Genomic DNA, 12,920 nt, shown 5'->3' with positions numbered 1-12,920 from the left:
TTTTTTTCCCCTTTCAGGAATTTTATATGGTACAATGACAATGGAGCTTGGAGGGAAGGTTAACATTGACTGTGAGAAAACTAACCACAGAGCAGAACTGGAATTCAAACTAAAGGTAGGAGACATCTTCGGTATAGCTCTCCTGTAGCTGGCCCATAAGTACCTTTGCCTTACGGGACTATATGAYGCCTTGCATTTCTCAGGGCTATGGGACCTTGTTATTATGGTGGTGCAAGAGCCTATTTCAGACAGCTGATTTGAAGTGGCTAATGTGCTCAGAAGCTGCATGGTCGTTGCCTCAGGCTGTCTGGTTCATGTAGCAGTTCCTTCCCTTAGATAGCCTGAACAATGCATATTTCTGGTATGCAGATACAATGGAGGCACCTTTAGATATTCTTAAAGTTATCTGTGTTAAAATTTGGGAAAGAAAGTGGTGACCTGTAACTTTTCTTGTCAGTTAAATTGCTTTTTAAGAAGCATCCATTTCTCTTCTGCTCCAACAAACAATTTCTTGCCTGTTTGTAAACTGAAACATGGAGAAGTGAGAGCCTGCAGGGCACTGGAGTTCTGGCCTTCACAGACATAACTTGAGGGATTGCTGGAGGTAGGGGACACCTTTGCAAACCACTTTTTCTGGGGACAGTAATCATTTTTCTTTTATTTGCCTTCAGAAAGTGAACTGTTTCTCCATATATACCTCCCTGACATTTACATATGCTTATCTTTAAAGCCTGTTCTTCCCATAGACTTGACAGGCTGCATTGAGGCTAATGGAGTATTTCTCTGACTTCAGTTAGTGTCATCTCAAACCTGCAAACATTTCAGAGCCTAAAATGCAGAGCCTTTTTTTCTGGCTCAGAAACAAGTTGTTTAGTCCAAACAAGATTCAGACAGGTCCCTGTAGCTTAGTTGCATGCTCTGCACTGACTGTTTCTTAGTCATTGTTTTTCAGTAAATTTTTGAGCAATTAAAGGTAAACCCCATGATTTTGTTACTAATTTGGATGTATACCAATTCTCTGCTGGATTGTGTACGTTGATTCTTGAGATTCTTGTGGTTTTTCTTTCCAGAGTGCGGCCAGAAATTTAGTTGTGTATTTTTTTTTTTTAATAAACTTCCTCTGCATAGACTTATTAGAAAATAGCAGATATGTCTGAAGAAATATTGCATGGTAGAAATGGAAAAGCTGGTCATTCTATCACTTCTGTTTCCTGTGCTTGGCAGGCAGGAGATGAGGGAAATTTTCCATTGTTCTGAGAATCTTTTCTTTTCCTTGACTCTGGAAATACCCTTTTCTTTTTTCAATTGCTGCTGACGAGAGCACTTCATGCTGGAAACATAATCCAGATGCAGCCATCAGTAGTGCCAYGCTGCTGTTGCTGTCCTATGAATAAGAAAAGTCACCAGATGCATTAGTGCTGCTCCCTGTCTTTGGACAAGGCTGCACGTATAGCTGTGTAAACTCAAATGTGATTCTGGACAACGGAAAGGACTTGCCCACTGACATTTATCCTGAAGTCTAGCTTACAGTAAGTGTATTTGCAATGAAGGCAAGGCTTTGCAGTCCTGATGTTAATGGACTTGAATGCCTGTCTCTCTTTCTTCTGGCATCTTCTACAAGTGATTTTGGTATTGTAAGCACAGAAGAGGAGGGAACAGTGGCAGGTAGTGAAATCCATGCTAAAGTTGATCCTGCCTTTCMCCAGAAACAGTGAAAATCAAGCAGATTGCAGTTCCCTCCCTTCCTACCGTGTCCCTGCATTTGGCTCCCTTCCAGTTCTCACTAGACGGATCATATTTTCTGGGTTTTTTTTTCCTCCTCTGCAGCCCTTCTTCGGTGGCAGCACAAGCATTAATCAAATCTCTGGGAAGATTAAGTCAGGAGAAGAAGTGCTAGCAAGCCTCGATGGACACTGGGTAAGGACTGATGGTCACAGTCCCTGACACTTGACAGTGGTGGCGTTTATGTCACTGGGGTCTTACCCACACTGAGTGCAATAGCTCAAACACTTGCACTTGCCTAAGCCAAAGCTGGAAGTGGAGGGGGGTGTTTCTGTTGCGACTGATGGCTCTTCATTGAGGATCCCAGGCTTCCAGCAGGCAGAGATGGCAGTAGACAACCAAGGGCAGGTTTTTCACCCTAAAGTGATCGTGAAAACTACAGCACTTCCTTCTGTCTTATGTCCAATATTTAACTGTCCCCAGCTACCAGGGTATCAGAGAAGACCTCCATGGGTCTTTAATTGATTATTTTCACAGCAAACTCATGCGGTAGAAGATTATTATTCCTCTGCTCTTCAGGTGAAGAACTAGATGCAGATGCTCTGAGGGTATATCTGTATGGACACCTCCCAATAGTCACAGACCTGCCAATGCCTTTGCATGCCTGGCAGCCACATATAAAGAGCTCAAAGGCACCCATAAGCCAAAGCCCAGCAGAAATAAAGTTGCATGGTGAAGGACAGCCTAGAGCTGTGGTTGGGAGCTCCTGGTAACTGAGCTGGAGACTTAGATACTTATCCTATCTATGTTTAGGCATCTACATTTTCATTAATGTTGCCCTTTGCTCCCTTTCAGCCCTTGAAAATTGTCTTCGGCAGCAAGATATGTCTTATCTTAAAGTAGATATTTAATGTAGATCAGATGAAACATGCCTGGGTAAAACCTTGTAGTGAAGTGCCAACCACAACATAACCCTTAAGGGAGCAGTCTCCTAGAAACACAGCTGAGCTCCCTCCACCAGGTGATCTCTCCTTTTTATATAAAAGCTAATGACCATTTTGAAATTAGAGAGCTTTGTACTTTCCAAATGTATGAGAGGATATTTGCTTCCTGTGCCTGGGAAGCTTTTCTGTTCTGAGCTCCCTTTCCTGCCGGATGTGCTGGGGCAGTTGTGGGTTGTGCTGGGCTGCAGATCACACTGTCAGTGGCGGTCCTGGGAACGCTGCCCGAAGGAGCATGTGCTCGAGTCCCTCCCCTGGGGTGCTGTGCCACATGACTGCATACCTCTTAGCTCTTGGGCTCTATCAGCCTGAAAATTGTGTAATCCTCCCTGGCTCATTGTGCTGGTTGTTTGTGGTGTGCAAAATTATTAAATGGCTTTAAAGGGGTCGCTCTGCAAGCCAAGCCACTGCTTGGGATTGCACGTGGTGAATGGAGCAGCAGGTGGGTGGTGGTGGGAGCGTTGTTTGCCATCACTGCCAGTGTCGTTTGTTGACCTGCAAAGCCACCTGAATAAAGAAGAGAAAACAGATCCCAGTACTCCTCAGCCCCAGGATCAAAGTAGCCCTTGAGGACTTTTGCATCTACCCCTTAGAGATGCCCATAGCGGTTTTGGATAGTGTCCTCTACATCCAACATCAGGGGCTTTGGGAAGGGATGAGGGCCTCTCAAGGCTGATGGGGTTTCACAGCTGAAGACATAAGAAATGGACTTTGAAATAGAGCCTGTCAAGGCAGAAAGGGTCTTCAAGGAGGGATGGGAACACGCATCAGAGACTGCAGCAAGGGAAAAAAATGGCATAGCTGAGATGCAAGGAAATGAGGCAGTGACAGTCAAGGCAAATATCCATGCCCCCAAAATGGCATGAATGATACTCAGACCACGTGCAGGCAACTGAATGGTGCCAATGTCAGTGTTGTTCAGCAAAGGTAGTCATCCAGTTTGTCCCACTTGTAGGCACCTTGAAGTACTAACTGAAATTCAGGAGCAGTAACAGAAAAAAATGGCTAATCTGAAAAAATAATGCGAAAGAGTAACTGTACCTTCTAGAAAGAAAGATATTTTGGTTGTCTCTGCTAATATTTCAGTAGGGAAGAAAAGAAGGAATGGAAAAGAGCTTAGGATCTTGTTTATGTATATATGCTAGGGGGTACCTGGGAGGAATACTGTGGGAAGGAGAGCATACTAGGGCATCTATAAATATGCTTTTGTGGGGACAAACTCTTTACTGACAAGAAGAACCTGGTCCCTTTTTAATTCTCTGGTGAGAATTAAACTCTGGCCAGTGTTTCAGGGAATGCCTCTGACATTTTAGAAACTCTCAGGAAATGTTCCATGAGACTTCATGGAGGAGGAGAAGAAAACAGCTCTCTGACCAAGTACTACCCATCACCATCAGCTTAAAGCAAATTTCCATTTGCTGGAGTTAGATTCTGCCTTATGTTTCTGACTGTCACTAACCTTTTTCGCTTAATTTTCCTTCTCAGGATGGGGAAGTGCACATAAATGAGCTGAAAAGCGGGAACACAGAAATGTTCTGGAACCCAACAAGTGAGGTGCGAAGGCAGAGGTTGAAGCGCCATATTGTGCTATTTGAGGAGCAGACAGACTTCGAGTCAGAGAGGTAGGGAGCCCTGCAGACGTCTCGCTGCTGCTTCCCCCACGGGGACTGAGCAGGACTGGGTGGGCTCTGATTTCCCAGCACATTCCTGGAAAGGCAGTGACCTCACTTTGCCTGCACATATTACCCAGCCATTGACCTGTTTTGCTCCAATCTGTTAATTTTGAGGTATTTTCATGAAGCATTGTTCTGAAATAACCAGGTAGCTGGGTTGAGAAATAGTCGAGGGTAGTTTATATCTGCTAAAATAACTACTCTCCTTGGACCCCAGAGAACATGAATAGACTCTCTTATGACTGTGGGAACTTTTTATGAAAGGGTAAGATGTTAATCTGAAGCTGGATGTCATGCTTAGAAGTATTGTTTCGACTGCAGGCTCTTAAACTAGATACAGGAATCATGTGGAAGGTTTTGGCTTGAGCAGAGCAGTAGTTTGAACCGCATAACAGGACTTTGCAAGGGAACAAAATTAAACAGATGTTTAAGTTTCCCTTATAATCTCAGCTGATGTTTACAATACAGTGTGCACTGGATTTCTTAGGTTAATTCAGATTCACCTAAGAATATGGTCATGGCGCATGGTTTAAAGAATGGGAGGAAGAACTCCATGGCACAAGGGACTGTGGAGCAGTCCTGACCTAGTGCCAAAGGAACCAGGCTTGGACAAGAACAACTGGAGCTATGTCATGTGGCACCACATTCAAACCAGCCAGTTCTGCCATCTCACCAACATAGTTGTCCAACATCAGCTAAACCCCAAGACAGTATGTGCAGCATGCTGCCTGGCTTTACATTATTTGGGCTGCTTGCATGTGGACATCTAACATTGGTGTTGCCATACATCACACTGAGAAGCTTCCCCTTTGTGTAGGTAAAGAGAGAGATTTTATGACAAAAATACACTTGAGCATTGAATGTYATCTAGACAGCAGTAGGCATTAAAGACTATAGTCTGTGTGTGTACCTTACACTTGTGCAATGCTACGTATGTCACAAGAGCAGACTGGAGCACATTTCTTCTATTAATCCTCTGAAGAGGACTCTTTTAAAAGAGAAGAGAAATAACAGCTTTGGGGACAAAGAATTTCCATTTCTCTATTTACCAAGGTACTGCCAGAGCAAACTCCCTTTGCTTTGCCAGAGATTAGTAGTGATGCACCTGCGTACAGGTGAAGGAGGCAAAGGGAAAAATTTTCAAGATCCATAATAGACCTGCCACCCGGCTTCATTATTTTGCTGGGAGTTGCATGAATAAATTACCATCTAATCCATGTTATGTGCTGCCTAAACTGCTTAGTCCTTTCTGCAGTGCTGAAAATCACCTGTTTACACATCCACTTGACAGTCTTCAAAGCTCATGCCATTATGCAGCTCACTGCGGAGGATCTGATTGTGTGGCACATGCAGCTCTTGATGGAGTCATCTGTGCTTGTCATGCAATTTTATGTTTTCCCCTGTCCCTCCGTATTACTGAAATCAGAGGAATGCCACTGCATTATTTTCTCGAGGTGTTATTTTGGGTATTTGGTAAGGTCCAGAGCTCCTCCTCCACTTCCGCCACTTTGAGTTGAATTTCCTTCCTTTGTTTCTGGAAGAAAAGATTAATTCACAGTAAAAAATGTGGGAAGTGACATGTTGAATAGGACAGGATAATGTTCCTCTGCCTTCAGTTAATCATCTAAAAAGCTGCTCTTCTGGAAGTGCGGAGTTAACTTTGAAATCATTGGTATCCCTTTTAAATTAAGAGCTTCACAGCAAGCTCAGAATTAAATGCAGTAATGCATCCATCTACTAAATGGAGACCTGGTGTTTTGTACAGATGAGAATACTAGGACAGCCTGGATTGCTGATACCTAGCCTACTTACTAGACAATCCAGTAATGGTTTAGAATGGCTAACTGCTAATCTCAAAAGTATTTCCAGTCTGAATTGAAGATTAGAGTGCTCTAATTAGAGGAGATGTATAGAAGACCATCACATTTTGGTCTAGATGGCTATAGTGAAAAGGAGATAATGATTTTGTCTCATAAAAGGCAGATCCTCTCCTCAAGGCAGAGGCTAAGTGAGACATCATATGACAAATTAGTCATCTTCTTGCACCAAAAAACAAGTGTGAGTGAAAACCTCTGTACATGCTTGCAGCTTGTGAGCACAAATGCACATCCAGTTATTGCAGACTGAGTCTGCTTCCTACTGGTTACTAATTGTGTATGGAAACTCATCTGCCAGGGCTTCTAAACTTTGAATGTAGAGGCTGTATTTCAGGGATAGAGATGAATGCAAAAGCTCCTAAATGTACAGGATTGAAAGGACCAGGAAGATAACAAACTCTCTATTATACATCCATTACCTCTAAAGAGGCCACTGAATTCAGTAGTCTGAGCAAAACTCTCTTATAACTCATGCCAACATCGCTGGAGATTTTAGTGAATATTGTAGGTGATGTTATCTAATGGAAAGTTCACCTCTTCTTCAGTAGATCACTACACATAGCATTCATCTTTGCCATTCGCATAATATTGCTTTAGTTTACAAGTCAAAATTGAGGATGACTAATCCTGTGTGGTTCCTCTAGAGTATCAGGAGTTCAGAAGAACATATGCTAAGGTTCCAGCTGGCAAAATACATTGCCGTTTTACAGCAGTTTTACATGCTTCCCTATTTATTTCTAGGCTTTGGCAGCATGTAACTAGTGCAATAAACAAAGGTGATCAAAACAAGGCAACCCAGGAAAAGTTTGTGCTGGAAGAGGAGCAGAGGAACGCCGCACGGGAGCGCAAGGAGAATGGCACAGAGTGGAAACCGCTGCTCTTCCAGCACGACGCTGTGACTAACGAATGGCGCTACAAATACGAGGAGTGAGTGGCRGGGTCATGGGCTAGAAGCAAACCTCACTGCTCGAGGCCCCGCGGATACAAGCCTACACCCACTGTGTTCTCAATCATACTGGTCCTGCCATTCCCAGGACCATGACCAGGGTTTGCTCTTTTTGAGCTCCAGGGCATTACAGGAACATACATTCCTGATAAAAAATTGGGAATAGGTGAAAATGAGGGCTTGGCAATTGAGAATGTGCTGTGCTGTTGGTACAAATCCATATTGCTGCCATCAAGCAACAAACCAGAACAGAGAATTGTGGTCTCGTCTGGCATTAAAGGTGAAGCCTCTGGAGACTGAATCACTCTCACTTTTTGGTGGGAGCCATGTACGCAGGGAAATGTCTGTTATACCACATGGTGCATGTGCTGAAACTCCTGTTATGGGCAGGGGGAATGTTCGCTCTGGTGCATCTGGTGTTGGTGCAGTGCTCTTCACACATCTGGAGAAATTCTTGTTGTTCTGATTCTTTCCTTTGTTTTCCAAAGTTTAAGACCTTGGGATCCTTTGAATGACATTGCCCAATTTGAGAAGAATGGGATACTTCAGACCATGGAGAGACACTTATCCACAAGGATGTCAAACCACAAAATGACATGCATAAACAATCAAGTTACACGACACAAGGTAAAAGGCCTCTTTTGGGGAGTATAATATACCTTGTGATTGATTAGACAGCCCTTTTTCACAGCATTTTTATGAGATGACAGCATAGGCTGAAAAGTTTGTTTTGGGGAGAGATAACTAACATCCCCACAGCTGCAATATTATGCCATCATTAACTCTAAATAGAAATCATAATTCTTTTTTTGACATGCCCTGTCCTTTTTAGTATTTTTCTTCCCATCCTGTGTTCTGACACTGGGTTCTGAATGTAAGCTGAAGTGTTCAGTGTTTCCAAAATAATAAGAAGTAAGCAAGCTGTTGGAGTACAAAACTAAGGCTCTGCAACTCAAGTTTCAGGCCTTGTCATCTGCCTTTGTTACTTACTTCTTCCTAGAGAGGACTTGTAACCTCTGTCCTTTCTGTTAAAGAGGGATGATGCTTTCACATTTCACTGCGTTCGTCTTTGGAGTAATTTATGTCATTCATAAAATGCTTTGCAAGTGTAGAACTGCTGAGCCAGTTAGATATAATCCGTACCACACTGAAGAACTTGTATCTTACTATGAGCATAGGTTTTTCTTTTGTAATAGCCAAAATTTGAACATCTCTGAAACTGTGAGAAAGCTTAGGTTCAGAATTGGTTTTCAGACCCTCCAATAAGAAGTGTTTGAATCAACAGGTTTGGTTTATCCACCCTGGAGGTAGGAAGAAACTTTACAAAAAGCATCAGGAAATTAAATATGAAAGTTCTGTGATGATGAAGTCCTGTAGGCACCTTCTGAAAAAACTTCCCTGGGAAATTTTGCTCTGAATTTTCCTCTTCTTTTCTTCTTTTCCTCCTTTCTCTTATGCATGGTTGGTGAGTAGAAAACTCAGCAAAATGACTATAAAATTCATCACCAGTGTCCATCACTTAAAGCTAGGGTAAGAATAGTTTGGATGAGTTTCCTAAATGCTTCTGTACTGGGCATATGTGTAATATCCTTAACTAGCTGCCTGGAGGCCAAATATTAGGAGATGCTGAGATGGCAATAAAACTTCACAATCTCACAGATACTCCTCAGCACCCCGAATGATATTGTTCGATTTGACAGTGACCAGGTCTCTCTTAATCCTCATTTTATCTAGAGGTCTGCCAATGATTGCAGGCGCCGTAAAGCCAGTGATCAACCATCCAACCACAGCCAGAACACAGAGAGCAGTTGTTCGACGCCAGAGTCTGTGCAGGAGCTGTCAGATGATGATGGCAAGTATTTCAGTATCACTGGGGCTGGCTTTAATGTGCTTATTCCTTGAGCCTGGACACCTCCCAGCCTGCTTAATAGTGTGGGCACGTAGCCCATAAACGAATGCAGAGGATCTTCTACTTTTACATTTTGCTTGCTCACCTCTCCTGCTCTTTTTGCCTCGTGCTCTCCATGCCAACAAAGGCTTCCCTACCACTTGCACCTTGGAAAAACATGCACTGAAATTCCAACAGTCAGATAGGAAACAGGCCTAATTTCTCATTCCTTTTTCTCAGCTTTTGTTGGAGGTTACCTTGAGTATTTCAGAGATGGGGGCAGGTGTGAGCACTGCATTCCCCATAGCTAGGAAGGATGTTGGGCTTTCTGCCAAAAAAAAAAAAAAAAAAAAAAAAAAGTTTTCTGAGAGCTGAGAAGTGTCCCCAAGCCAGTGCTACCAGACCCTTTCCATAGACCTCTGTCTCCAAGGTGGAAGATCTTGTCCCCTGTCTCCCTCTTCCCTGTTTTCTCCTGTTTTCTCCTGAAAGTGCCCCCCTTGGCTGTGTGGACCTGAGCACAGCCAGCTACTTGCTGGGTGAGTCTGGCATCTCTGTTGCCACTAGAGATGGTAATGCAAAACATGATGTCCTTCAATACTTTGCTGCAGGGTTTGAAAGTTTGTGCACTCAGTGTGGGAAAGAGATGAATCACTTGAAGGAGATTCATTCAGCTGTCTTATCCCTACAGAGAGCCCAAGAGGAAATACACAGGTAACCATTTTCACTCATCAATACAGTGATCATAATGGACTAGAAATAACTTGTGGCATGTTAACTCCTCTGCTGTGGCCTTTGGATTGTCCTTATCAGCTGCTGGGGTGCAGTTAACCACTGTTTCACTAGATTACATATTAACACACCGGAAAGACAAAACCAGTGCTTAGTGATAAAATCTCCTTATAAGGTAAAAAGCACTGGCACTCCCAGCTGCAAAAGAGTCTGGAGGGGCTGGACAAGATGCTGGCTATAAATCTCTGCAAGGCAAGAAGGCACAGGTCTCTCATTATCACGCATTGAGTGGGTTGCAGATCTGTCTGCTGAGCTTGCTGCTGAGGTGCAGCCATGTGGTCCAAGCCCTGGGCTCCACGGCTGAAAAGCACTAGCATTCCCGCTTTTGATGTAAATCACTAGCCGTTGCCACCGCAGTGTTTGAGGGAGGCCAAGCGGCGATCGCACCTGGCTAATGAAATACTGGCAAATCCTGAAGTGCTGGGATCCCTGCCTGTGTGGAAATTCTGGGTGCACACACACATGTGAATGCATGCCTGCTTCCCATGTACAAATAAACCTGTTGTTTTCTCTTCCAGAAACCTCAGTGCTCTGAACAAGAAGTCCTTCCACAGGGAGGGCTCTTCTGAAAGCTTCCTCCTGGACTCTCGCTGCTGGTTTCTCCTGTGCATCTTTCTCACATGCCAACTGTTCATTAATTATATCCTCAAATAAAAGCACTACGTTTGGCAGCAATAACAATTCCCGGCTGCAGGAGGGGAGGGTGGGGGGCACTCGCGCAAGGAGCCCAGAGAGGCACCAAAGCACTTTAGAACCAACGCGGCAGAGGTGGAAGCAAGGTGAAAAAGGGACCTAGGAACCTGCAAAACTTTGTTCCTCTGGATTATGTCATTTTTGCCTTTTACATGTACATCTTCAAGGACCTCTTAACCTGTATGGGCCTTAACGCTGAAGCCAAATGTAGCTTTAATTGTGCAATTTGTTTTCTATGTCTTGTCATTTTCTGATGCAATTAATAATTACCCAGCAGTATTGGTACCCCAAAAAATGGTAAACACCCCAGCATTTTGGAAGGGTCACACAGGCATATTTTATATGAGTTAGGGAGTGCAGCTGGGGAGCTGTAAAAAAAAGATGTTCACGGTGCCTGTCCAGCTGCATTTAATTATGGGAGGGAGCCACACTTGGTCTAAAAAATGTACCCCCTGAATATTAGGCCACGATTTATTTTGTCAGCACACACAGAATGGGACCTCCGAATGTGTTTTGTTTTCCATTCCACAAGAACTGTAAATATGCACGATTTCCTAGAGCTGTTCCTCTTTAGGAAATGGGAAGTATTCTGTAAAAGCTCGTTGTTCTCTTACAGAACTGATTCATGTCCTGGACCAGGCTGATGGAGTGAAATGTCGGACATGCCTGTTTGTAAAACCTGGTTCCTTATTCTTAATGTTATTATTTGCTATATGGCTGTTTTATAATATCACACACTAGCATTGGAGAGAGGAATTATTGCCCCAAAATAGGTGAAAAGAGTGGGAGCAAGTGTGGGTGTATGTGTGTTAGATCATAGGCACATTTATTGTCAAAGGTCGGGAAGGAGGAAGGGTTTTGCCACTGCATTGTTCAACCATGTTAATAGTCTTCCTATTTTACAACATTTTTAAAAGATTTGCAATATTTTATGTAGACAGCAGACAATACTAAAGCCTTTCTTTTCTGGCCTGAAGTAGTTCCAAGTGGTAAGTACTGCTATATATACAGCCTTAAAATACTTAGTGGTGGTGCCAGTCTGGGCTATCTTTCAATGTAAATGTTTCCAAATTTTTAACTACATTCCTCGTCATATTCCCCAATTAGGGGAAACCTGTTTGTGCTTGATACATTGAAATAAAACTACACACAACTTTCAGTGACAGTTTACCTGAGACATTATTTGTGTATGTGAACATGGTTTTGTGTTTTATAGAATTTTACAAGCTGTCAAGTCTTAGGCCATGTTTTTCAGAAGGAAAATGATAGGAATAGGCTTGCAAGACAGAGGCATTAATTTAGAACAGCARTAGTATTTTGATATCCATCTGGATTGAATTGACCATGTCTTTTAATTTTAGTGACTTCAGCAACATAGAAAAGTACTTGCCTTGATTTTGAGGACTGTCTTATATTTGCAGTTGTCTTTAGAAAACCTTAATATTAAGGAGATAATTTGATTTTAGTGAATAGGCAATCACATGAGGAGAAAAGTACAACTTTCTGACATGATTAGATGGGCTAAGAACCAATGTCTGGAGGTTTGAGTGAGAAATAAATCACAAATACTAAAGAGTGAGACTGATTTCCTTATCAGAAAAAATGTTCCAGGAAAACAAAGGATTCATCATCTGTGATACACTCAGTTGAGATGGGATGCCTTTTTGGAAGACATCGCCCTAGTCACTCATTTTTGAGAAAGTCTGACCTGTGCTATATGCAGTGTAAAACTGGGTGACACCTTCCTCAAAGGGAGGGTGTCAAGGGGACGGGGACAAACTCTTTTCAGTTGTTGCATGCAACAGGACAAGAGGCAACAGGACAAGAGGCAACAGGCAAAAACTGAACCACAGGAAGTTCTGCCTGAACGTGAGGGGGAATTTCTTCCCTGTGAGAGTGACAGAGCCCTGGAACAGGTTGCCCAGAGAGGTTGCGGAGTCTCCTTCTCTGGAGATATTCAAGGCCTGCCTGGATGCAACCCTGTCTACCATGCTCTAGGTGACCCTGCTTGAGCAGGGAGGTTGGACTAGATGATCTCCAGAGGTCCCTTCGAACCTTACTGATTCTGTGATTCTAATAGCTCCCTCTCACCTTTGGCTATGAGAGAACTATATAAAATATCTGTCTGGCTATGCAAAGTCGCTTAGGAACCTTGAAAATGTTTGCTCCTAATGTGCAAATATGTTTGCTGATTTCCTGCCTAAATCATCTCTCTTTGAATGTACAGCAAGTCAGCACATCTCTGGCCTCCATCAGCAGAGGCTTCTTCATCATGCAGGTTTCCCTCTGGGACACTGGATTAGAGCTAGTGACAGGAACTTCTCTTCTCTA

General features: G+C 43.2%; 1 protein-coding gene across 5 annotated transcripts in view; it reads left to right on the top strand.

Moving 5' to 3' along the window:
• OSBPL5 (oxysterol binding protein like 5) overlaps window positions 1-11,748 on the top strand; it is a 111,242-nt gene extending 99,494 nt beyond the window's left edge. For 4 of the 5 annotated variants that reach the window (XM_085317103.1, XM_085317105.1, XM_085317102.1 and 1 more), the window contains exons 15-22: window positions 18-115; window positions 1,828-1,917; window positions 4,209-4,345; window positions 7,015-7,200; window positions 7,708-7,846; window positions 8,954-9,071; window positions 9,716-9,818; window positions 10,415-11,748. In XM_085317103.1, coding sequence (XP_085173229.1) covers window positions 18-115; window positions 1,828-1,917; window positions 4,209-4,345; window positions 7,015-7,200; window positions 7,708-7,846; window positions 8,954-9,071; window positions 9,716-9,818; window positions 10,415-10,550 — 1,007 coding nt within the window. In that variant the 3' untranslated portion in view covers window positions 10,551-11,748. The remainder of the gene's footprint in view (window positions 1-17; window positions 116-1,827; window positions 1,918-4,208; window positions 4,346-7,014; window positions 7,201-7,707; window positions 7,847-8,953; window positions 9,072-9,715; window positions 9,819-10,414) is intronic. The other variant, XM_085317106.1, reaches the window with a different exon arrangement.
• Window positions 11,749-12,920: the final 1,172 nt, after the last annotated feature.

Source organism: Rhea americana, unplaced genomic scaffold (genome assembly GCF_003343005.1).
Source record: "Rhea americana isolate MKP2758 unplaced genomic scaffold, rheAme1 scaffold_49, whole genome shotgun sequence".
Taxonomy (NCBI): domain Eukaryota; kingdom Metazoa; phylum Chordata; class Aves; order Rheiformes; family Rheidae; genus Rhea; species Rhea americana.
The sequence above is the reverse complement of the archived record's forward strand: the minus strand, read 5'-3'. Positions and strand labels throughout refer to the sequence as shown.